General features: G+C 33.9%; 2 protein-coding genes across 6 annotated transcripts in view; both read left to right on the top strand.

Annotated features, from left to right (window-relative positions):
• LOC124353195 (DNA polymerase epsilon catalytic subunit 1-like) overlaps positions 1–19667 on the top strand; it is a 68844-nt gene extending 49177 nt beyond the window's left edge. The window contains 11 exon segments of the mRNA XM_046803075.1: positions 2173–2312; positions 3213–3423; positions 3652–3736; positions 4098–4301; positions 8811–8975; positions 11428–11625; positions 11627–11682; positions 12322–12442; positions 14529–14740; positions 17266–17398; positions 18475–19667. Of these exon segments, the coding sequence (XP_046659031.1) occupies positions 2173–2312; positions 3213–3423; positions 3652–3736; positions 4098–4301; positions 8811–8975; positions 11428–11625; positions 11627–11682; positions 12322–12442; positions 14529–14740; positions 17266–17398; positions 18475–18669 (1720 nt within the window). The 3' untranslated portion in view covers positions 18670–19667.
• The window catches only part of LOC124353198 (ETS-like protein pointed), a 357362-nt gene that overhangs the window by 98632 nt on the left and 233620 nt on the right, over positions 1–25110 (top strand). The window lies entirely within an intron of this gene.

Raw genomic sequence — 25110 nt, 5'->3', positions numbered from 1 at the left:
ATGCCGACTCTGTGAAGATGCTTCCTCAGGTGACCATGCCCCGTGATCAGACCTATAACCCGAGAAGACATTGATCTATTAAGTGAGAGAAGGTCAGATGTCACTCTGGAGGAAGGCGACTGTAGAACCATTCTGCTCATTCTAATTCCCAGATGCAACCTCCACCTTCTCTCATGTTCAGTACAAACCCATTTCGAGACAGCCCCAAAGAATTCATACCTTGGAATACCGCAGAACGGTTGAGGGCCTGTCATAATTGACGCTGAGCTCCGGTTGGCCAGGGCATTAGCTCTTTCATTCCCAGAGATCCCCTCATGACCAGGAACCCAACAAACGGTCACATTGTTGATTCTGGCAAGGGAAGAAACGACTTGATAGCAATCCCAGACAAGTTTGGATTTGAACACACAAGACTCCAGCGCCATCAGTGCTGTCTGACTATCCGTGAAAATATTGATCGTCTTACTCCTATATTGCAAAGTTTCTCACAAGCACATTCCATAATGACTGTGACCTCTGCCTGAACAACTGTAGGACCCATAGGGACCACCAGCTCCCTGCATGGTCTCACCCCCACAATTCCAGTACCTGTGCCGATTTTTGTTTTAGAGCCGTCTGTAAAGCATTCAAGCGGTGCTGTTGGAAGAGGTTTCCTTCCCTTCGACCAATCATCCCTAGGAAGTATCACAATCCTAAAGAGTTTGTCAAAGGAAAACTTTTGTGGCATCTTATCAGAGATCATGTGCAGAGCATCCCCTTGAATCAGGATACTAATTCTACCATGCCCACCCTTACAATTCATGTGTACCCTTACTAAAAATGTCTTGTGAAGACAACTGAATGTTTACACCACCATTACACTGCACTCTGCAGGACTCCTCGACTTAAACTCTATTCTCGGAGATGCTCCTGGAGAACTACTGGTTCGGTACGGTTGCACCACCTTCTAGCAACACTGTCTCGTCAGTGCTCATGCACTTCTCGTAATCTCCCCTTTTCTTCACTGCACCTTATAAAGTACTAATTAAACTGTATTTGCTTGCAATATAATATTTAATTGTTAAGGAAAATGCTACATCAGATTTTTATTGCCTAAAAACCATGTAATAATAATTCTGTACTTCAATTTACTCTGGTTCCTGTATTTGAGCTAGTAGAAAAAGAGGGGCTTCAAAACAGCGTAACTTTGTTTATTATTATGTTCAAGAACAAAAAGACAATTTATTAGCTATTTTTTAAATCTAGTCTAAATAAATCTGGGTTAACCCTTTCAATCCCTGAAATGTTTTTTAAAAATGTCTGGCAAAAATCTCAGTATTTTTCATAATGGCTCTGCAAAAATCCCAGCACTGAATTGAAATTTTGAGAGAGTTTTGTGGAAATGATTTTTATTTTCAAACCAAATTTAATATTTTTTTATTTGGCATGAAATGTACTCTACTACAATAAATGTAAAAAGTATGTATACATGTAATACATTTTTATAATAATAGGAATTAATTACCTAAAAAATGTTTTTTATTCTGACTTTTTAAAAGGTTTAGAAAAAAAAAAATAAATATATATATCACTATCTGACCAATGTGCATAAAAATACATTTAATAGTAAACAACATCACCAATTTTCATCGGTTCATTACAAAAAATAATTAAAATACCTAAATTTTTATGCCGCTGTATTTTTAAAAAGTTCACTTTTCCACAGAAATATTCAAAAGACATCAAAATATGGAGGGAGAAAAAAAACATGGCACAAAATTACTAACAAGTAAATGTATGAGAAAGTTACAACAATCATAGTTACACAACCAAAAAACAGCGCAATAACCAGTTGGTAACAAACCGCACAGTGAAGGTCGTTCACAGCTGACTAGCACAGAGAAACAAATCAAGCTACTACGCCTTATTGATTATACATTCCACAATCACCGGTAATATACTATATATAGTAAAGAACATAATTTTATTAGAAAACACGATTCTTCATGATCATTTTTGGTATAACATAAGTGATAATTTAATTGTGTTTGATATTGTATAAGAAATCTTTTATTAATGTTCGTGTATACGGATGCCGGGATTTTATGCTGATATTTTTGACGTCCATATATACGGATGTTGGGATTGAAAGGGTTAACAAAAGAACGAATAATTACCTGATAATGTTTGCAGGTTGCTGACAGAGCTGGAAGAAAGTACGAGTGTGGTGACCAACAACGCTGGTTGTTACTCTACAGTCTGTGTCGAGCTAGACCTGGACAGTCTGGCCGTGAACACTCTGCTCCAGTCGCATCATGTCAACGATATGGAGGGTAACACACCTACTAACGTTTTGTCTATAGAGTTAAGTTTGCATGTGTGTCAACAAAGTTTGAGTAACTGAAACCTCCTTTGAGGAATTGGCCCGTTTAATTCTTATCGTGAATCAGTAACATGAAATTGATCATTCAAATATCTCATTTTAAGAATCAATAAAGAACACTGACACCCTGTTATAGAAGAGATTTTAACGTTTCATATACAGGATTTGTCCATAAAGTAATAAGACTATGTTTAATAAAAAGAATTTATTGATTCGTTAAGAACAATAACTGAACTTCACACACCCCACTGCCAATGCAATTCCTACATTCAAAATGTACCCTGGAAGTCAGCCGATATGATCTCCACTGGACCCCACTGAATGGAGGGAAAATCTTAAAAACTGTAATCTTGCATGCTATAACTAAGCAGTGGGAACATGAAAATGTCTAACATACTCACATTGGCTACAGAATGGATGCAACTGCTATCCGGTCCAAATAAGCAATCACAATGGATGTGTTGCTTGGGAAGTGTCGTGTTGGAGCTTCTAGCAATTGGCAACCATCATCGTACAAAATGAGTAATTATTTTAGTACTATTCAGTAGTCATCTCCATTACTGTCTCATCACGAAGGTATCTGAGACACAAACTTGTTAATTTGACTTATTTCTCAACTATTGTTGGACAAATAAGTAGTGGCTTAATCCACTAGTAAGGCACGGTCGGCCTCAAAGGTCCAATTGGCATGTCTACGGTTAAAGTGAAGGGGGAAAATCTTAATTTGCATTTCTCTCACTACTTTATTATACTCACATCTTTATAAGTTTATTGTTTTAGAGCTGTGTGGAGTAACAAATTTATCTCAACTAGAAAATACCAAACCCTAACGTAAACATTTTTCGTGAAGGGACCAGTTCAAGTGTGTCGTTCGACCTGATGCCACAAGTATCCATAGACGAGATGGTGGGAGGTCAGACCGCAGTGCTACCAACATACGATGAGACGGCTCTCTGCAGTGGAGCGTTCAGAGTTCTGCGTTCAATGGTGAACGCTTGGATACGAGATGTGTCTTTACACAGGAATGTCTTTGCCGACTTCCAGATTGTTCACTTTTACAGGTAAGGCGTAGAGCATATTTTTTTTTCTTTATCATTATCTAATTTAGTTGTAAATAATGTTTCCCACCGTTGTTAAGTATAATAAAATTTTAAAAAATTATGTATACCACTAAGTAATTAACAGTCCGTTATTGACAATCAGAAATGACATGAAAGAGATCAGAATTTTTTGTATTAGGTAATTATTGTGTATTTACCTAATTTTAGTAAAAAACTGTATTATTTTAGGTGGCTGCGCTCACCTAATGCCTTGCTGTACGACCCGGCTTTAAGGCGAACTTTGCACAATCTGATGAAAAAACTGTTTATGCAGGTATGAATTAAATTTAGTGCAGCTGGACTATCATTTTATTATTTATCATACCATCGTAAGTTTTTAAGCAACATCTTCTTTATATTATATTTTTCACTTTGAACTTTTAGTTAGTTTAATCTGAACTATACTAATACTATATTACTTTCAGAAATTAAAAGTTTAGTTAATTCAATTATTACAACTGTGTATTTTGCAGTGCTCTTGTCTTGCAAAATAATTGTCAGCTTTTGTTGTTGCATCTGATACAACTTATTTTCCTTTTTACAAATTAAAATTTAGGCATAAGCAGGTCTAATAAGCTAGATTTTTATTAGAGACTTAATTATGAAGTAATACTGAACCTAATTTTTGCCACCAGCTGGTGTCGGAGTTCAAGCGACTGGGAGCCACGATCGTGTACGCCAACTTTAGCAAGCTTTTGCTGTGCACCAAGAAGCGAACTGTGGGGGACGCTATCGGCTACGTTGAATTTGTTGTGACTTCGATTCGCAACAAGGAGCTATTCCACGGTATCCAGATCTCCTACCACCAGTGCTGGGAATACCTGGTTTGGCTCGATCTGGTACGTACCGTGTCGGCTGACACGTGTTGGTCTGCATCAAGTCATTGTTTGTTTATTTTACTTGAAATACCTTTTTGCTCTGTCTCATCTTGTTTACAATGGTAAAATAGTGACAAAAAATAAAATTAAATAGGTATAGATAATAGACAATAGACAATTTTCTTTATTTCACATATTCATAGAGAACAGTACAATGCGTCAATACATGAGATATTTAAAAAATGTTAATAGTTGAGAGTTACAGGATTTAAAAATTCTTGAATAGAGTAGAAAGGTCGCTCCTGGAGCCAGACTGTGAGATGTTTCTTGAGGTGGCATTCTGGTTTTTTCTCTGAGGTGGACTGGTAGTTGATTGTAGAGCAAGGCTCCTTTATAGGAAGGCTTGCTTGTAAAGAGTGTTAGATGGTGAGGCGACAGAGCAAAATCTGAAGCATGGCGTGTATTTTGGTTGTGTATGTCTCCTTGTTGGGTTTGATTGGTGAGAACAGCATGCAAGAGGCATTGCATGTAGAGCACTGGGACCGTCAGGATCTTGAGTTCCTTGAAGGCATCACAACAGCTTTCGAGGTAGTTTAGGCCTGCTAGACATCTTATTGCCCTTTTTTGAAGTTTTAGGATTCTTTGCAGGTTAGTAGCAGATGTTACGCCCCAGGTCACAATTCCGTACCTGAGATGAGATTCAAATAGTGCGTAATAGGCTATCTTTGCAGTTTCCAGATTGCTTGTGTGTTTTACCCTTCTTATTACATAAGTGCTTGAAGAGAGTTTTTTACAAAGTAATTCTATGTGTGCTTTCCATGTGAGCTTTGAATCCATTGTAATGCCCAGGTATTTGACTGTATCCTGAGCTGCAGTTCCAGGGATTGGTAGAGGTAATTCTTTGTTTTTTGTGGTGAAAATTAGCTGTATTGTTTTTTTCTCATTAAGGGCAAGGTCATTTCTTAGGCCATATTGTTTTGTGTAACTAAAAGCAGTGTCAGTAGTTCTTTTCAGGGTTTGAATGGATTTATTTGCTATGGTGAGGACTGTGTCATCTGCATACATTGTTGATTCACAGTATTCCTTTAGGTAGTCTGGGAGATCGTTTGTTAGGAGGAGAAACAGTACCGGCCCTAGTACTGACCCTTGTGGTACTCCTCTAGAAATGCTTGTCATGTCCAAATAGAATTTTTTTTCGCTTGTTTTGTTCTTCATGCTCAATTTCAACTATTTGCTTTCTGTCACTTAGGTAACTATGGAACCATTCTCCCGTCTTCCCATTTATCCCTAGGGATTTCATTTTGTTAAGGAGTTGGTCATGGTTAAGGCAGTCGAATGCCTTACTGAAGTCAAGAAACAGGCTAGTGACTGCATGTACGTTGTTGAGTTGGTCAATGATGTACTCCGTTAATTGTATTAGAGCAGTAGTTGTTGACCGTCCCTTTAGGAATCCATGTTGCTGGTTGGTCATTAGATTGTTTTGTTCTAGGTAGGATAATAGCCTGCCTAAGACAATTTTCTCGTAGATTTTTGAAAAGGTTGATATCAGGGAGATCGGTCTGTAGTTCATTAAGTCATTCGTTGGATCCACTTTTATGTTTCGGGTAGACCTTGGCTATTTTTAGCATAGTGGGGAATATTCCTTGTTGAAGCGATTTATTTATTAGAGCAGTCAAGAGTTTAGTGAGTTCATGTTTGCAGGTTTTGATGAGTTTAGCCGAGATCTCGTGTATACCCGAGGATGTTTTGGGTTTTAGGGAGTTTATGGCTGTTATAATGTCAGTCTCTGTTGCTGGTCGTAGATTTAGGTTGCTATTTGTCATGTTGGGTGGATTGTAGATATTAAGTAGCCCATTGTTTAGGTTGTTTGGTTTTAGCGTCCTTTCTGCGACTGTGGCAAAGAAGGAGTTGAAGGTGTTTGCTACTTTTTTGGGATCTTGCAGTACTTCCCCGTCTGTGACAATTTGCCATTTAGTGAGATTTGGCCTGTTGTTTTTTTCTTTCGTTGTTTATTATTTGCCACAGTGCTTTTGATTTATTGTCGGCCTGAGAGATGTGGTCTGATGTTTGTTGTTTTTTTAGCGTCTTGAGCTCCATGTCATATTCCTTTTTTCTTCGTGCTGATTCAGCTTTGTCTTCAGGTTTTCCAGTACAAAGTTCCTTGTTTAAGGCTTCTATATACAAATTTTTTAAGGTGGTGTATTCATCGTCCCAGCAAGTTGTTTTCTTTCGGCGACTGATTGCTACACTTTTGACTGGGCAGCTGCTGTTTAGGACGGTTTGTATGATGAAGTGGAAATTTGTATATGCTTGATTTGCATCTTCCGTATTGTATATGCTATTCCACTCGTGTGTTTTGAGCGTGTCCTTCATGAGAGTCATGGTTTTCTTGTTAAAAATGTGTTTTCTCTCAGTTACAGTTTTGCTATATTTTCCTGCTGTCAGATGTAGTGTGGCCAGTTGGGATGTATGGTCTGAAAGGCCAGAGAGAACGACTGAAGCTTGAATGGCTTGGGGTCGATATTCGTGCATATCCAGTCAATAGAGGTCTCTGTGTCTTTAGTGAGTCTGGTGGGGGGCAGGCTAAGTCTTTTGAGGTCAAATGATGTTAAAAATTCGTTAAGCTTCATGTTGTTACTGTCGTTTGCTCGGTTCCCCAGATTGTCAACATTTATATCCCCGACAATGACCATTGGTTTGGTTGTTTGCATGGCGCTTTCCAGCTAGTCCGTTAGAATGTCAATTGATTGCTCAATGTTTGATGTCGGGGGCCTATAAGTGCCAAGTACTTGGATTACTTCTTTGTTGATTTTTATCTCGAACAAAGCTGTTTCACACACTAGCTCTGACTCTTCATTACTAGTTCTTATTAGTTTGATGGTCTTTTCTAATTTATATATCCTGCGACCCCTCCTTTCTTATGTAACTGCCTGCAGAAGCCTCCTATCAGAGTATAGCCATCAATCCGTGTATTTTCTAAGTTGTCTTGTGTGAGCCCATGTTCTGTTAGTATTAAAAGGTCAGGTCTGTGATTGGCGAGGAAATGTGACAGTCTGTTTGTTTTACCAGCGAGCCAATTTATGTTTTGGTGGGCAATTTTTATTATATTTTGCTGAGATGGCTTGCTTTTTTTATTAGGTTTGAGTTCAGAAAAATTCTGAACCTTTTCCTCTTCCGCTGAGTCATCTCTAAAACATGTTGAGTTTCTGGAGAAATTTGTCTAGGGAGTGGTGATTTCATGGGTTGGTCAGATTGTTAGACCAGTTTCAGATTGTCATTGAGTTTTCCAGTCAAGGTTGGGGGGACATCCCCAGCAGTGTTTTGGTTCAGTTTATAGAATAATACTTTCCTTCAAAATAAAATAGTGAATAGTTTATAACTCTTAATAGTTAATAGAAACAGTCGAGTATCTGTTGAATAATTTAATCGTTAAAAGTAATAACATTATTAATAAATATTACAAAAACAATTTTATCTTGGCTTTAAATATTATTAAAATATTGTTTTATTGTATGCTTACATCTTTTGAGACTAAAAGTACTTTCCATAAATAATATTACATTTATTAGTAAAAATGTGTGAAAATAATATTTTTATTTTGGTGTGTGATTTCTGGTAAATAATTATATCTTTTTAATGTTCTTTGTTGATTACTTTTATTATTGGATTAAGTTGCAATGGTTTGAATATAGTTCTATAATATTGCATTTTTTACATTTTGTTTTATGATCTTAAAGAACAGAACTCATGTCAACCCACTGATATTTAAGTTTTTAAGATACTAGCACAAACAGCAATTATGACGATTATTTTTAAAGCAAAAACTGATAACGCGTCGAGTCCTTATTACATTTGTTGTACATCTATGCTAGTTTTGAAGTGTGCTTTTTTATTCGATTTTTAAAATAAAAATTATGTACTGGTGAAAATCACCAGCAGGTTGTTTACTTTTCTAGAATTAATTAAAATTCATATTATATTTCCAAGTTCTTAATTTGGAGATTACAAGTTTTTATTAAACACATCACATCACATCACATAAATCTAAATAAAAATTATATTTCAGTTTTCTTGTGATGAAAAAAAAAAATGTGTAAACGATGTTTTGACATGACGAAGTCCATTGAATATTTACGAGCCAAAAGTATTTATTTCATATTTATCAAATCAAAACACTGATAATGACTGTTAGGAATTAAGACTGTGATAGTCATTGGACTCAAACTGATATAGGATTCTAAATAGACAACCAATATTTGATTTAGATCCTCCTTCCTTTTCCCTTACCAAAGTAGGTGTAGCTGGACTACATATCCTTAGCCATCTGCTACGTAATCTACAACATCTACGCAAATAGTTATCTCTTTACTCACCTACAGTAACTATATAATTAATTAACTAATGCTAAAGATTAAACATATCTGAGTACTGCAAATTGATGCATAGATAATAAAATTATGCATAAATGTATTTATTTTGCTTAGGTAATTAAAAATAATACTTACAGTATTAGTTTAATGTTTGTTGCAGTCAAATCACGGGGGTGTTAAAGGGAATCTACCCAAAGGTCTGGCAGGAGTGGGCGAGGGAGAGTTGATGACCAGGAGGACAAATGAGGAAGAGGAGGGGGAAGAAGATGAGGACGAAGAGGAGGGAGTTCAGCTGAACAAAGACGATGAGGATGAGGATGATGGGGTGAGCTTTTGAGGGTGGTTTCTTTAGATTCTTAAGCTGCCTCACATCTTTTGACCTGTTGATCGTGGTTTCAAATACGTTTTGTTCTAAATTGCTTTTGTATCACGAAACAATGAATTCGTTTAACCCAGGAAGAACAATTAAACTGTTAGCAACCTGAACATGTTTGCACCTGATCTCCCTGAAGAGAATACCAAGCATTTTTGACATTTTCAAAGTTTATATCATAAAAGTAATAAAAATAGGACAAAATATGACAATTTATATATTTGTTTGTTCACTATGAAATTGGTTATAAAGGGAAAAACATTACGGGAGAGAGTTTTATTTCTACAATTTTAGAGAAATTGTAGGTAACCAACTTATAAATTTAGTTACTCTATAGATGGCTTGTAAAGTATAGTCTTATATATTTCTATTAAGTAATATATTAGTCACAAGAAAATAAAATTTTAAATACATAGGACTTTTCAGGCTGAGATGTTTGGTACGTAAAAAAATTGTAAATCGGTTTGGTCTTCTCGCTTATCACTTAGCAACAATTAAAAATATAGTGTTTGTTCAAAATATGTTATACCTACACGAAAAGAAATATTTTATATCACTACTAAATGAAAAACTAAAACCACAACACGAGAAAAGCCCAGGCTCAATGACATCTCGCAGTAGTAAACAGCTGATAGCACACCATCATCGTATAGAGTATAATGCCTTAAAGCAGTATATCTGAAAACCTTAGTGCCGTAGAAGTAGCTTATAATCTTCTCTTTACAGTGATATAAAAAACGATTAACTTAGGAGCAGCTCTGGGGTTATACACATGCCTAAGCCTTATGCCTCATATCTTTCAAATTTTAGTTAATGTTTTACAGTTTAGAGTGACCAGATTCCCTCAATTATTAACCCATTGGCCTAGTAGTTCTTCTGGTGCTGCATGGACCTGAACTAGCAATTAATTTTGCTGAAAGTGTAAAGGTTTCGTATAATTTTTATAGAAACCTAACTAATTAAGTTATTACCGTGGTTATTTTACTATCATGTTTCTAAGAAACTAGGCTACATTTTACAACTATAAAATTAATTTTTATTTAGTTTTAAATTTACTAATAATGTTAATTATAACAAAAATGTTGGGTTTTTCATGTAAAAAAACTGTAGTTTTAATTTTTTTCACTATTAAAATTATTTATTATCTAAAAACTGAATACATATTATTGTTCAGTAACTCTTTGTCATGAAAAATAAATTATATTAAAATTTTTATTTGAACATTTATTATTTAAAAAAATTATATTTGATTACTCATCAAGTGCAGTTTTTCCATCAGTTTGCACGGGTCGCAGATTTTGTAGCATTCACACACAATCTATATATATAAAAATGAAACTGTTCGTGTGTAACAGCATCACTCACAAACGGCTGGACGGATTCGCCTAATTTTTTTTTAAATTTGTTCGTCTTGATCTGTAGAAGGTTATAGGATACTTTTTATCCCTTTCCCGATTCAGGATTCCGCCCCACTGGTTACAGAAATACCCGTAAGAAATGCATTGCAGCAAACATATGTTATTAAGTGAAAGAGTCTTTTCAAATTTTTAATCAGCTGTTCTTTGTAAACATATATAATGCGACAAAAAATTGTTGTTATTTTTGACAGTAACTAAGTAAACATAAATATTTTTGACGTTTCTATGTAAACAAACATTTTTTGACATTTACAACGTGTCACAAATGTCAAATTTTTGATAAACGCGAGCGGAGCCGCGGGTTTAGGCTAGTTTGCATATAAAAACACAGAGCTACACTAAAAAAATACACTGTAAAAATGAAATAAATAAAATAAAAATAATAAATACAAAAATTAAACTTCACAAACAAATAACAAACGACGTTGTATCTATTTTGCAGACTAGCCTTTAGCCTTGCAACAAAACAAAATTTTACTGAATATCACAAATAAATATTTAAATGGATTTTATAAAACTACTCTAATAAACTTTCAATAATATTGTCAGAAGTGCTAGTCGTAATTTTAGACGTAACATAATCCTAGTATCAACACAAAATAAGCACTGGTAATAGATTACAATTATTAAAAAAAGTAATATTTTTCTGCCATAGTTGGCACACCTGAACTCACCAACAACTCAAAAGGTCTGCAGAAAGCGTATTGGCATACCATCTAACGGGAAAAACTATAAATACTAAATAGTACATTGCAACGTCACTAGATCGTGCTGCGCACGTGAGTCCAGGTTCGGTCCGTGCATCACTGCACGTGGTATATACGTGAGTCTAGGCCAATGGATTAATATAGAAAATAATTCTGTATTAAATACGTCTTTTTTTTGTCTGATTACGGTTACGTCTTTGGAAATGTGCAATTAAGATTTGTGTTTTACTTGGTAACATGTTCTTTTCTGCTCATTTAAAGTTGCTTGTGTTATGGCAGCCGGAGATAATAATGAACTGGAACATGGTGGAATACCTGCCAGAGAGCGTCAGGATGCACTTCTCTGCGGTGGTGGCCGGGTACATGAGTGCCATCTACCAGCACCTGGTGTCTCAGGAGCCGAGTCTCACACCACGTATCCGGGCTAGTCAACTCGGTACACCGAGTCTACGACTGGGTGTGGGTGCACTCCAGTCAAACCGCTGAGTACGCCAGAGATCTCGTACAGGGCGAAATGGCACAGAAACTCTTCCTGTGAGTCACACGATATTTCACTGGATAAGATTTAACAGTTTTGATAATCTATGTATATCAAAGATGTTTGTATACATGACATTAATAGGCTCAGAAACTATTTGACCGATCATGAAAATTTGTAAGTATATGTATTTTTTCCATGGAGAAGGTTTGTATGCTATGCGCATTGATGTAACTCGCCACCAGGTGGTGCTGCAAAAAATTAAAAGTATTCAAAGTGCCTTCACATTATAAACTGCAATTACGAGAGAGTTACGTATATTAAATTGCCTAACACTATTTGAAGGCACTAAGTTATGGTGTATATTTCTCTTTAAAATACATTTCTGGTTGAACTAAAACTTGAGTGTCAGACCACGTACGTATAGCATGTGTCTTATCATTTTCTTGTGGTTCACAAAACACCTCATAAATATGAGCAGTAATGAGTATAATTAAGTCATTTTCATTATTCATTATTTCAGTATTTTCTTGATCAGCAAAGTAGAATGGGACAAAAATACTAACATTGAAGTAAATTATGATGACCATAATTTTTCCAAAGAATTTGTATTAATAAGGATAAAAATAATCATTTTTTGTGTGCTAGGTTTATTTTTCCTAAATAATACAGAACGTAAATATTATATGTTGTAGAATAACTCAGCGGATCCACAAGAAGTTGCCCAGTCAAACCATAGAGAGCACTTCCCAGTTTCCTGGTGTTCTGCCAGTTACTCTGAAACCTGCTCTGGAATTTGTCAAAGCTGTCACTAAGGTAAGTGTTTGGGTGGAAGGATTTCCCAAAGGACAGTAAATTATTAACTTATTTTGAGTACATATGAGGGTTCACAGTTAATTTAATTTGTTATTATGAACATTTGTATGTTTAAACATTAATTTTGGTGTAATTTTTTTGTGTTGAACAAGTTAAGTTCTCTTATTTTTCTGCTATGCAAATATATCAAAACATAATTAGTTATGTATAACCTTCTAAATATATTTAATTAGTTACTTCTGTGTTTATAAATTGTTAATCTGCTCTGTTTGAGTATATAAACCACCACGTAAAATTTCAATAAATATGAATATTGTATAAGCAGATAAACTTAGTAACATACGCACTATGAATTAAAAAAAAAAACACACAATTTTCTCTTTTTAGTTAATCAGTAAGTTCTCAATATTTATATTATTAAAACAGTTTAGAAAATGTATACTTTATCGATTAAAATATTCACTCATTAATGCTCTTTTACTTTTAAAAATATTGCTTATACTTCAAATAGCATTATTAAAATGAGCTGTAAAACAGCACTGTAGTTCTTCTAAACATAAACAAAACTATTGTTTGAACATATTTTTTTATTAATATGTAAAGGCATATTGATATTCAAGATTTTAAGATAAATAGCAATGTCTCAATCTTTACCAGATGCATATCCCATTAGACCTTAGGCTCTTCCTTGGATTTTATGCATTTCTGGTTTCATTAATTTCTCTTTCAATTATTTTTATACAACTCTATTGTTGTAATCTACATATTTGTTTTAATATAGGAACATGAAGATGAGTTGGCCAAACTAAATTATGCTAATTATTATAGGAACATCTAATGGTGCATTATACATTACACCCTGGCCTAATGCTTGCAGTAACGTGTTTTTAATTACGGTTATGAAAAACACTGCACATGAGCAATGTATTGATAAACAGTAATTGTTGCATTTATTTCGGGTTGTCAGACACGAGACGCATTGTGCAAAGCAGCATGGTAACCCAGAGTATATTTATCAAAAGGAATAAATTCATTAGCTCTTCATTATTATACATGATGTTAATATTGATTTTAAGACATTTATTTTTAAATACATCCTAATTATTAATATTTGAAATATTTTTCACTCATTTCATGTTGCCAAAATCTGGTGCTATCAAATAGGTTACTTGAAATAGGAGTAGAACCAGAATTGCCAGTTTTTGTTCCAGTAATGGCATGACTGGCAATAACGATTAGAATCTTTCATTACCTAATCTTATTTCACTGTTTTCAGTTTATAGAACAACTTGAAAAATTTACAACTAGACAGGATATTCATGATTTATCCTACTAGAACAAAGCATTTGTTACAACTCTTATCAGTTAAATTAACCAAAACAAAATGCAGTCATCTTTTTATGAAAATGAAAACTGTTTAATAAGTTACCATTACATTCTAGATCTGTATCTTTAGTCAAATTTAAAACCGTTTTAAAGTAAAAAAAGTTTTAAAGTTTATAAATAAATATTTTATTTATAAACTTTAAATATTTTATTGTGTGGATGAATTCTTAAATTGTGATACCACAACATTATTTTTTTAATGTTGTCTCTCAGTGTATTTATTTATTCAGTTTTGATATTGTTGAGTTTTAAAACTGTATCCATGTTAAATATGTTAATAGTTATTTAGTTATTATTGTTAATTTATATAGATCTTTTGGTATTTAGTTATTAATTATATAGATCTATATATTTACCGGTAGGCTGGATAGAATCTGATTTTTTGTTTTAGTTTTAGTTTGGAACATTTTAGTAACTTGACAAAGTCTATTGCAATGTTGAATGTTTTTAAAGACCAATAAGATCTTGAATCTCTTGTGTATCGCATATAATTTTCAAAATTGTTATTACTTTTAAATATTTATTGTACCACCATTATTAATCCACAACAAGGTTAATCAACGCCTTAGTTTAATATTGTGTTTATACTGAAACAGCAGCTGTTTCACTTCTCATCAATGCTTCGAATTTTAGAAACAGCAAATTTTCAATTTGATATCTACTGAATTTCTATCATAATGAAAGTGCTATGGTTCTCTAGGTACTGTCACTAGACCCGAGTACGGCAGATGAGGTAGTCAAACTGCGCAGGAACATGTTACGTTTGATCGGTGAAGGAGAGTTCAGCGCGGCAGCAGTCTGGACAGACCCTTGTTTTTCCTTCGTACTTCCGGAAGTGATCTGTCGAGCCTGCAACCATTGTCGTGACATCGACCTCTGCAAGGACACAAACAAGGTCACCGTAAACGGCAGGTAATTTACACACCTTTCTATTTTCTTTTCACATGCTTCAAGCATGTATTTCAAAAAATGTTTGGGAATACGTAAAAATTGTCTGCGTCTGGAGCTGATGGGAAAATCGTGTGATAAAAAATGATAGTGTTGATGTAACCAAGTAGACAAATGGCAGACCTTTTAGTATTTTGCCATTTAGACGTTTTATAACTGTCTTTGCAATAAAATATGTATGACGTAGTAAAAGCATAATGTAAAAGAGTAAACTCTTGGAAAGTTGCTTTCCAAAGTTAGCGCTTAATTTAGCACTTTCCCAAAGAAATTCTGTCAAGTTAAACCTATCGTTGGAGAATTCAGGTGTATTTGACAGCAATAAAGGTTTTACAAGACTGGTTAAATTTTTGGGAGATCCTTTCCTTCTTGCCAAACTAATTTTCTTATACACTGTCTCCATTGAATTTGAAAAGTTTCTGGCTCATTTTCATTCTAATGATCCACAGTTACCGTTTTTTTACGACAACCTCTGCAAAATCCTTCTGGCTGTTGGAACAAGATTTATCAAGAAAGGTGTGATTGAAGATTTGAAAACTGGGAAGGCACTTGCATCTGTAGATTTTAGTGGTAGTAAATCATATCTGAAACATGCCAATAATATTGACATAGGTTTCGGCACTCTTCAAGAAACCATTTGTTAGAGGATGAACTTGCCTGTCTCCTGATGGAGCACTAAAGGGGCTGTCCTTTAAATACGTAACACTAAAAGCGGATTAAACAAGCCCCCCTCCCCTTTGTAACAATCCCCCACTCCCAATTGTTATTCTAAAAATAGTAATATAATAAAAACTATTTTAAACTCAAAGTAAACCGTGATTTATTAATAAAAACTAACATTCCATAACTGTAGAATGTTTTGAACTATTTACCGTTTCTTCTTGGTATGCATATTTTTGTAATTTAAAATCAACAACTGAAAAAGGTTCTCCCTGGTAAAATTTTTAGACATTTTAACTCAAATCCAAATGCAACCGTAACATAGCAAGACAATCACTATACCATTTCTCGGCATGGCGCTCACTGCAATATTACATTGACTGTAGTGTGCATGCATTGACAGATGATTTGGCATCTACTTGCTTGTCTTGCCAGACCAACCTCTGAGTCATTCATTTTTACCAACTTTCGTATTTTAATTTATGATAGACTGTTTACCTGCAACGTTTCACAAAGTTTTCTTCTTCAAAGGATTCACACTTCTTTCCGTTAGCTTTTATGATGTTAGTATAGTACTAACTTTTAAATCTTTGGAGAACCAGGCAAATTTTGTTAATGTACTCAAGGAATTAATTGTTGAGGTTTAATAGTTACGTAATGCTGCATCATACCCTGCTGTAAAGATGTGTAATGCTGTGTCATACTCTCCCATATAATGCTGCATTATAACCTCCTGTAATACTGTGTTATACCCTCCCCTGTAATGCTGTGTCATACCCTCCCCTGTAATGTTGTGTCATACCCTCTCCTGTAATACTGTGTTATACCCTCTCCTGTAATGCTGTGTCATACCCTCCCCAGTAATGTTGTGTCATACCCTCTCCTGTAATACTGTGTTATACCCTCCCCTGTAATGCTGTGTCATACCCTTTCATGTAATACTGTGTTATACCCTCCCCAGTAATGTTGTGTCATACCCTCTCCTGTAATACTGTGTTATACCCTCCCCTGTAATGCTGTGTCATACCCTCCCCAGTAATGTTGTGTCATACCCTCCCCTGTAATACTGTGTTATACCCTCCCCTGTAATGCTGTGTCATACCCTCTCCTGTAATGCTGTGTCATACCCTTTCATGTAATACTGTGTTATACCCTCCCCAGTAATGTTGTGTCATACCCTCTCCTGTAATACTGTGTTATACCCTCCCCTGTAATACTGTGTCATACCCTCCCCAGTAATGTTGTGTCATACCCTCCCCTGTAATACTGTGTTATACCCTCCCCAGTAATGTTGTGTCATACCCTCTCCTGTAATACTGTGTTATACCCTCCCCTGTAATGCTGTGTCATACCCTCTCCTGTAATACTGTGTTATACCCTCTCCTGTAATACTGTGTTATACCCTCTCCTGTAATACTGTGTTATACCCTCCCTTGTAATACTGTGTTATACCCTCCCCTGTAATGCTGTGTCATACCCTCTCCTGTAATACTGTGTCATACCCTTTCCTGTAATACTGTGTTATACCCTCCCCTGTAATACTGTGTCATACCCTTTCCTGTAATACTGTGTTATACCCTCCCCTGTAATACTGTGTTATACCCTCCCCTGTAATACTGTGTTATACCCTCCCCTGTAATACTGTGTTATATTACTCTTTAATGCTGTGTCGTACTCTCCCTTGTAATGGTGTGCAATGCCGCTTCATAAGCCACTGTAATGGTGCGTAATGTTGCGTCATACCCCCTTGAACACCCTGCTTAAACAGGATGGGAGGAATAGTGACATGATAACTTCAGTAGCTGACCTTGGATGTTTGACTGTTGTTACAGCCCTGCCTGGCAATGTCCGCTGTGTAACACCAGCTATGATAACCAGGAGATAGAACATCTGCTCATTGACGTGATCAACCGGAAGACAATGGCCTACATGCTGCAGGACCTGCAGTGTAACAAGTGCCTTCAGGTGTGTAGCACGTTGTAGTAGTCTCAACACATCTGTACAGTATCTGTTTTACAATGCACATTTCTTAAAGTAATATTACGTTCGTAGCGATTCCGTAAAGTGTGCTACTGGCGTAATATTACACATTGTTATATTGTTCCTGTTTTATTCTGGTGTCTGCTGTAATATTGTGCAAGAAGCATTTCTATGACAACCTCACAAGTAGTTCTGATGTTTTCTACTAGATGTCAGCACTTCCTTTGTCATGAGTGTTTGCACCTTGGTGAGTTCGCTGCAGTCGCACAGTGCAGACAGCTACCATGTCTTGTTGCATGTGCAACCAGGAGTATTTTATGGTTTGATTTCTAGTGTTTATTGTACCACGGAAATATCCAGACACACAAGTAGATACTATTTGAAATAAGACACCAAAAAAGAATATTATCTAAACTCTACAGAACTGTCTCTGTAAAAAACCAAAAAGAAAAATTCACCAAAACATTATTTTAGGTACTAAACCAAAACCAATAAAGGATTGAGTTTCAAAACAACACTCAAAATTGTATCCAAAGTTACATTTTAATCAAGAAATAAAAATAATGTTATTATAATTTTTTAATAATATTTCTAATTATTTATTAAATTTTTATATATCTCTATGAAACTGTAAAAATTCTTTAAATAGTAATGTTTTCAACACTTAGTTATGTTTCAATTGTAAAACCTTGTGTTTTATGTTTGTGTCTTTGATTTATATTAATTAAAAAATATGATCTGTATTGAAGAATCCTTGCCAAATTTCTAGCTTATTGCAGTTGTGGCAAATTAAATTTGTTAATATGACAGGCTTTCTTAAAAGTTAATTTTTTCACTAGTGGAATTAAATTTAAAACAATTTAGAGATGAGCAAAAAAGTTTTTTTAATTGTTTTATGCATTATAAAATTACGATAAATTAATAAAACACTTTCAAATGTGTCCAAGTATTTTTGATTATTTTATGGAATATTTATAAGATTTTAATTTTAAAACCAGACACCTTTTTAAAAATAGTTTGTTCACTTTAATTGTGGTATTTTATTATTTATACGTTTGCAGATCAAAATGGAGAATCTAGCAGAGTTCTGCTCATGTGCAGGACAGTTCCAAACTCTGATGAACAAGCAAGACATCGGTCTGCACTTGCGCACGTTCCACAGCATCGCGCAACATTTCAACATGGCAGCACTGGAGCAGACAATAGACTGGGTGTTGGGGCAGGCACCTTCGCTCAGGATAGAGCAATCACACTAGCGTTTCTCTTTCTTATAGCAAAACAATTGGAAACACATTCTAGCAATTCCGTAAAGTTTTCTTAAACCACTAGTTTTTTCTCAACGTCTGGTATCAAATATCAGACTGTACTGAGGAACTGTAATTTAAAAAAATGTTAATTCAGTAATAAAAATCAAGTCATGGACATTTTTTCATACAAAAATTGTCAAAGATTGAAGAAATGGAGAACTTTTGGTTCATTACGTTTAACCCTAGAAGTGTAGTAGCGCAGTATTTTAGGCCTATAGGCAGTATTTTTTTGTATATTTATTTAAACCTGTATAAAGTTTCTAAATGTAACATGTTATGCATATTTTTTTTAAAGTTATAAAAATAGAGAAACCTTATAATTTTTGCTATTTTATGTACAAATTTATGAAAACCTAATAATTAACTAAAAAATTGATGTATTATTTGTTAATTCCCTCTCATAGTAACTTCAGTTACATATAACTACAAATCCAAAATATACATTCTGTTCAAAATAATATGATAATTTTAAAAATATATAGCATGTAGCATTTTATTCTAAATATAATACACATTATATTCATATATGTGAATGAATATGCACACTTATTTCTTCTTATTTTTAGGAAACCCTCCAATAAACTAATAGAAATACCTGTAAGCAGGACTCTAACAATTCACGTGTTATTAATTCTGATCAGAACTAAACTAAAATTTAACCCTTTTAGTGCCGTATATACGGACGTTTGAGTAAATTTCGAGAAATGACAGTGTCTTAATATATGGACGTTCATGGAAAAAGTTCTACCACAATCGTTTTTAATGTAAATTTGTTGGTACATAAACAATCAGAATGAACTAAGTTACAAGAAAATATATTTATAGCAATATTGTAAGATTAATCAGCTGTTTAGTTTTAAATTCTGTGTATAACAACAAAAAAGTTCAAATGTAGTTTTTGGAAAAAATTACCAATATTTTTACAGTTTTGAAATATTAATACACTTTTTTATCTTTTTGCTCAGTTTTATTTTTTCTTTCAAGTAATATATGTTTTGTAATAAAATATTTTTTCAAAGTGGTATTTCTCATGTGAAACTGTAAGTAAATATTTTTCTTTTTTTAACTGTTAAAAATACATTCCATTTTAAAATAAGATTTGTTTTTAGTTTTAGAGAAGGAAATTTATTTTTCAGCTAACGGGTAAACAAAATTAGGAAGATATCTTAATATTTGTAATTTTAAACAAATTTTTAGTAAAACACTGAAAACGGCTGAAATAGGCCTGGCATCCTTTATTTGTACTGAGTGAAAATCTCCCGGCATTCTTGGAAATTACTTAATTTTTGGCCTGGCACTAAAAGGATTAAATAATGCACTAATATGAATTTATATAAACAATCTTTTTATTTACAATGTATGCTGTATAAACAAGTGAAGAAGTGGGACTGCATTGGGAGTCAATAGATCTATATCTAAATTTTCATTCATTGTTCCATGTAAATCAATTAATGAAGATAAAATAACTGGTGAGAAAAAAGCTATAAATCGAATAGAATATGAACTACACAGATGTTGTAAACATTACAGTTCTCATTCATCAGCTGTCCGCCTAAAGACTTCACCGGCAATAGTTTACCATCAATCATAGAAAAGACAAATTAAGATAAACCCCCCCCCCAAAAAAAAAAAACCGATATCGGTGTACAGATATCTTCTTTTTCGTTGCAGCCATAAGGTTTTTGAAAGTATGATCTGATAATATTAATGCTTTTGAAAGTCATGTAAACAAACATGAAGAATCAGTCTGGATATCCAACACGGCCATTGACCTTTTGCACCGGATATACAGGGTGTATATTATGTCTGGAAACACCCAAATATATCCTTTAATAATTTAAATATAAATTTGAAACCTCTTACAATCGTGATAGAGATTGGGCATCTACTTTTTGGAACAATGTTTTGTTATGTCACACCAACGGGGGACGTCCTGCCGAGGGTATCGTGAATATTCTTAATGGAAGCCTATACCTTGTGATACATAATTTTAAAGGTAATAGCTTACTGAATTGAATGCCACAAACTGCATCTCAAGGGAATTATTCTATCAGAAAATAGAGCATTTTTAGTATTGAAAATTTACTGATGTTCAACAATGTAATTTTAACATAGTTCTTGCCACAAAATGTGTTACACTAATTTTTTAGCATTTTTTTAAATGTTCAATTAAATAAAACAAAAATTTCATTTTAAGCTGGTTCTATTAGCACAAATTTGCCAGTTTTTTATTACAGTACAATTATGGAAATACTTATGTTATTGATTTCTTATTACACATTAAAAATAATGTATGCTGTTAGAAAAGTCTTACAACAAACGTTTTACCTGCATTTGGTGTCAAAGCAATTGTTCGAACTGTGTTCCTTCTACGGTTTGACAATGAGCCAATCTTGTGTAAAATGATTCGACAGAGTTGCCTAACATTTCTTCAGTTATCAAAGCAATCTCCTCTATAATCCTGTTTCTTAGGTCTTCCAAATTATGAGGCTTTCTTCTATAAACATTGGATTTTAAATGACCCCATAGGAAATAATCGATTGGTGACAAATCCGGAGATCTTGGAGGCCATTCGATTTCTCCTCTTCGGCCAATCCATTTATGAGGAAACCTTAAATCCAAATACTCTCTTACCTGTCTCCCATAATGGGGTGGAGCACCATCCTGCTGAAACCATACATTATCAAAGTATTCTCCTGATGCAATTTGAATAGCTGGGATTATTTCATTTTGGAGCATATTGTAGTAAAGTTCGGCATTTAAATTTCCATTGATGAAAAAGGGTCCAACAATTTTGTTACCTAAAATTCCACACCATACGTTCAGTTTTTGTGGTTGCTGTGAATGGGACTCAGTAATCCAATGTGGGTTTTCACTAGCCCAGTAACGGCAATTGTGCCTGTTAACATTGCCATTTAGGAAAAAAGTTGCCTCATCAGAAAATAGTATGTTGGTCAGAAAATCTCTATTGTCATCACATTTGCGCATCACAAGTTCACAAAACTCAACTCTTCTGTCGTAATCATCCTCACTTAACTGTTGGACTAAATGAACTTTAAATGGTTTGTATTTATTAATTTTCAAAATCTTACTCACAGACATAGGGTGCATATCATGTTGCTGTGCAGCTTTTCTGAGCGATGTATGTGGGTCTTCAATAAATGTTTGCAAAACATCTAGTGCATGTTCTTCATCTGTTGCAGATTGTATCCTACCCGACTTTGGCCGATTACGTACACTCCCTGTCATTTCAAAACGCTCAATAGTTTTTGATATTGTTGAAACACTTATGGGATTCCTTTCTGGGAAAGTGTCATTAAACAAATTACAAACTTCCCGATAAGATCTTTGACGATCGCCATATCCTCGCATCATCAACAGAGTAATTCGTTCTCTTTCAGACAATTCCATTAAAATGCCAAATAAAAACTGAACTACTGTAATTAGATAACTTGTTGACAGCAATGCTTCAGAGACACTGATTAACTCGACAGGAATGATATGACCTTTGTCCATTTGTAATTCCCAAGCTTAGACCTGTCTAGTGAAAGCTCCATGCTCAACAAACTGAAACCTGTAGACCAGATGATTAATAACACAATAATGTTTCTCATAGGCTAGTGACCTTTGTCTCTTTAAACCTTCCTGCTGACTGGAAAACACCAAGTACAGATTCATAAGTAATCAGAGAAAGTGACTCATAAGTTTTATTCATTGTAATAAAAACTGGTAAATTTGTACTAATGAAACCAGCTTAAAAATAAATTGTTTATTTTATTTTAATTGAACATTTAAAAAATGCTAAAAAATTAGTGTAACACATTTTGTGGCAAGAACCATGTTAAAATTACATTGTTGAACATCAGTAAATTTTCAATACTAAAAATGCTCTATTTTCTGATAGAATAATTCCTTTGAGATGCGGTTTGTGGCATTCAATTCAGTAAGCTATTACCTTTAAAATTATGTATCACAAGGTATAGGCTTCCATTAAGAATATTCACGATACCCTCGGCAGGACGTCCCCCGTTGGTGTGACATAACAAAACATTGTTCCAAAAAGTAGATGCCCAATCTCTATCACGATTGTAAGAGGTTTCAAATTTATATTTAAATTATTAAAGGATATATTTGGGTGTTTCCAGACATAATATACACCCTGTATAGCCATTGCCACTTCTAGGGTTAAAGGAGTGGATTTCTTATTAGTTCGTTCAATCAATCTGAGACAATATTAACCTTAATAAATAGTTTAAAAGACAATAAAATTGCAGCACAATTAGGAAACAAGTGTGTTTTAACAAATAATCTCAAGTAAAATTCATGTTAGTAATAAATAGCCATTAAACTGTGTGATAAAACAGATAAAAATATATTGTACCTGGTCTAAAATTGTTTGTTAAATTAATAACAATCAATATTTATTCATTTTATTTGATTTTTATTATTTTTTTAGGCAAGAGTTGAGTCATCAAGTGTTAAAAATGGGAGTAAATAGATAGAAAAACATGGAACATACAAAATATATGTATATATTTCATATTTTGTTAATTGAATTTTTATACATGCTTTTGTTCCATATTTTAATTTTTGTTTACCCATGTTATTTAACACCTGAAAATAAGATACTTGTAGTGATATCTACATTAACAAACAATTTTAGAACTTTTACAATGTACGATACCATATAAGCCTACTTTATATGTAAATAGTCATAGGAATTCAAATGGCACAATTCATAGCCTTTTCACCATGTAAATTTGTATGTTCTCTATTTATATTTTTGTACAATAAAGCAACATTTATTATTAAGCATTGTGAATTAAACTAGTGCCCTACTTGTTCTTGTTATCTCACCAAAGTAAATATGTTTATTTTAATTGTATATTTGTTAATAGTTTTGTTAATAAAACTATTTTAAAACAATGTGATCCTTATTGTGGCTAATTGTACGTAGTAGATCACCTTTGTATAGTATTAAATCATTCTGAATTGAATGTTTAGTCAAAAAACTTGGATAACATAGTCGTCGGGTTGGTGTTGCCATGAGATGTAGATCAATAATACAAAATATTATTGATTGTGTAGTCTTGTTGTCACTCGTCGACTTCTTATGTTGAGGTTAAAATGTACAATAATAATTTTGAAAATTCCGTTACTTCCAGATTGAAAACTTCCTGTATTGTTCAATAAGTGACAATGAACACTGCAAATTATAAATTTAATGGTGTTGCTATCTATAATTAATATCTAGAAAACCATCTAAGATAAAAAAAGAAGCCTCCAGAGAAGTTGGTTAGAAAATTGTTGTTTTTGATTCTCTTTCAACTGCTATATCATAAATTGGGGGTTGTAAGGGAGAGTTATCACATAGTTTTAAATAAGAAAGTGTCTCTCCTTCATAAGGCATTTCCTAAAAATTTGAATACACCAAAAAGTAGATCATATTCATTACAAACTATTCCATCATCCTGTCTGCTGTAGTTCAAAATCACTATTTCATTGTTTTTTATGTTCATCAATTTAATGAATAATCATCAAAGTCAAAGTCAAATCATTTATTGCCACAAACAATACAAGGATTGCACAGGCAGAGGTCAAATTAAAGTAAAATTATCTAAATACTAAATTTAACATTACATACAGAACCAAAACATAACATACTAAAACTAGTCTTTCTTCCCAAGTAAGTAATCCTGGACACTGTAATATTCCTTTTGAATTAAAAATTCTTTCAATTGGCTTTTAAATTTGTTGGGCTCCTTAACATTCTTTAGATACTGTGGTAGATAATTAAACAATGATATGCAGGAGGAATATGTTTTATTTCTGAAAAAAGTGGTGCTGTGGCGAGGTAGGGTTATGTTATTGTTGTGACGGAGTTGGTATCTATGAGTATGTGTAATATGAGAAGTAAATAAACCAAAATTCTTTATTAGAAATGTCAGGCTGTTGAGGATGTATATTGATGGAAAAGTGAGTATGCCTTTCTCTCGAAATAGCGATCTGCATGACTGATTTCCGGCCAAGTGAAAAACTATCCGAACAGCTCTCTTCTGCAACCTGAAAACATACTGCGTCTTGGTGCTTTCATGGCCCCAAATTGGTACTGCATAAGATAAATAAGGGTAAAAACAACCATGATAAGCCAACAAGAGGATGTCAGCACTTTTGAAACAGGCAAGTCGAGACAATAAAAAAATACTGCTACTTAGCTTACCTGTAACTTTCTCAATATGGTTTGAGAAGTTCAGATTACGGTCAAAAACAACACCAAGATAATTAACAGTGGCTGACGGACTAAACTCGGTATCCCCTATGATAATATTCAAACATTCATTATCCAACTGGTTTCTGATTGCAAAATCAACTAGCTTGGTCTTTGCTGTA

Source organism: Homalodisca vitripennis, chromosome 1 (assembly GCF_021130785.1).
Source record: "Homalodisca vitripennis isolate AUS2020 chromosome 1, UT_GWSS_2.1, whole genome shotgun sequence".
Taxonomy (NCBI): domain Eukaryota; kingdom Metazoa; phylum Arthropoda; class Insecta; order Hemiptera; family Cicadellidae; genus Homalodisca; species Homalodisca vitripennis.
This window is presented reverse-complemented; position numbering and strand designations above follow the sequence as displayed.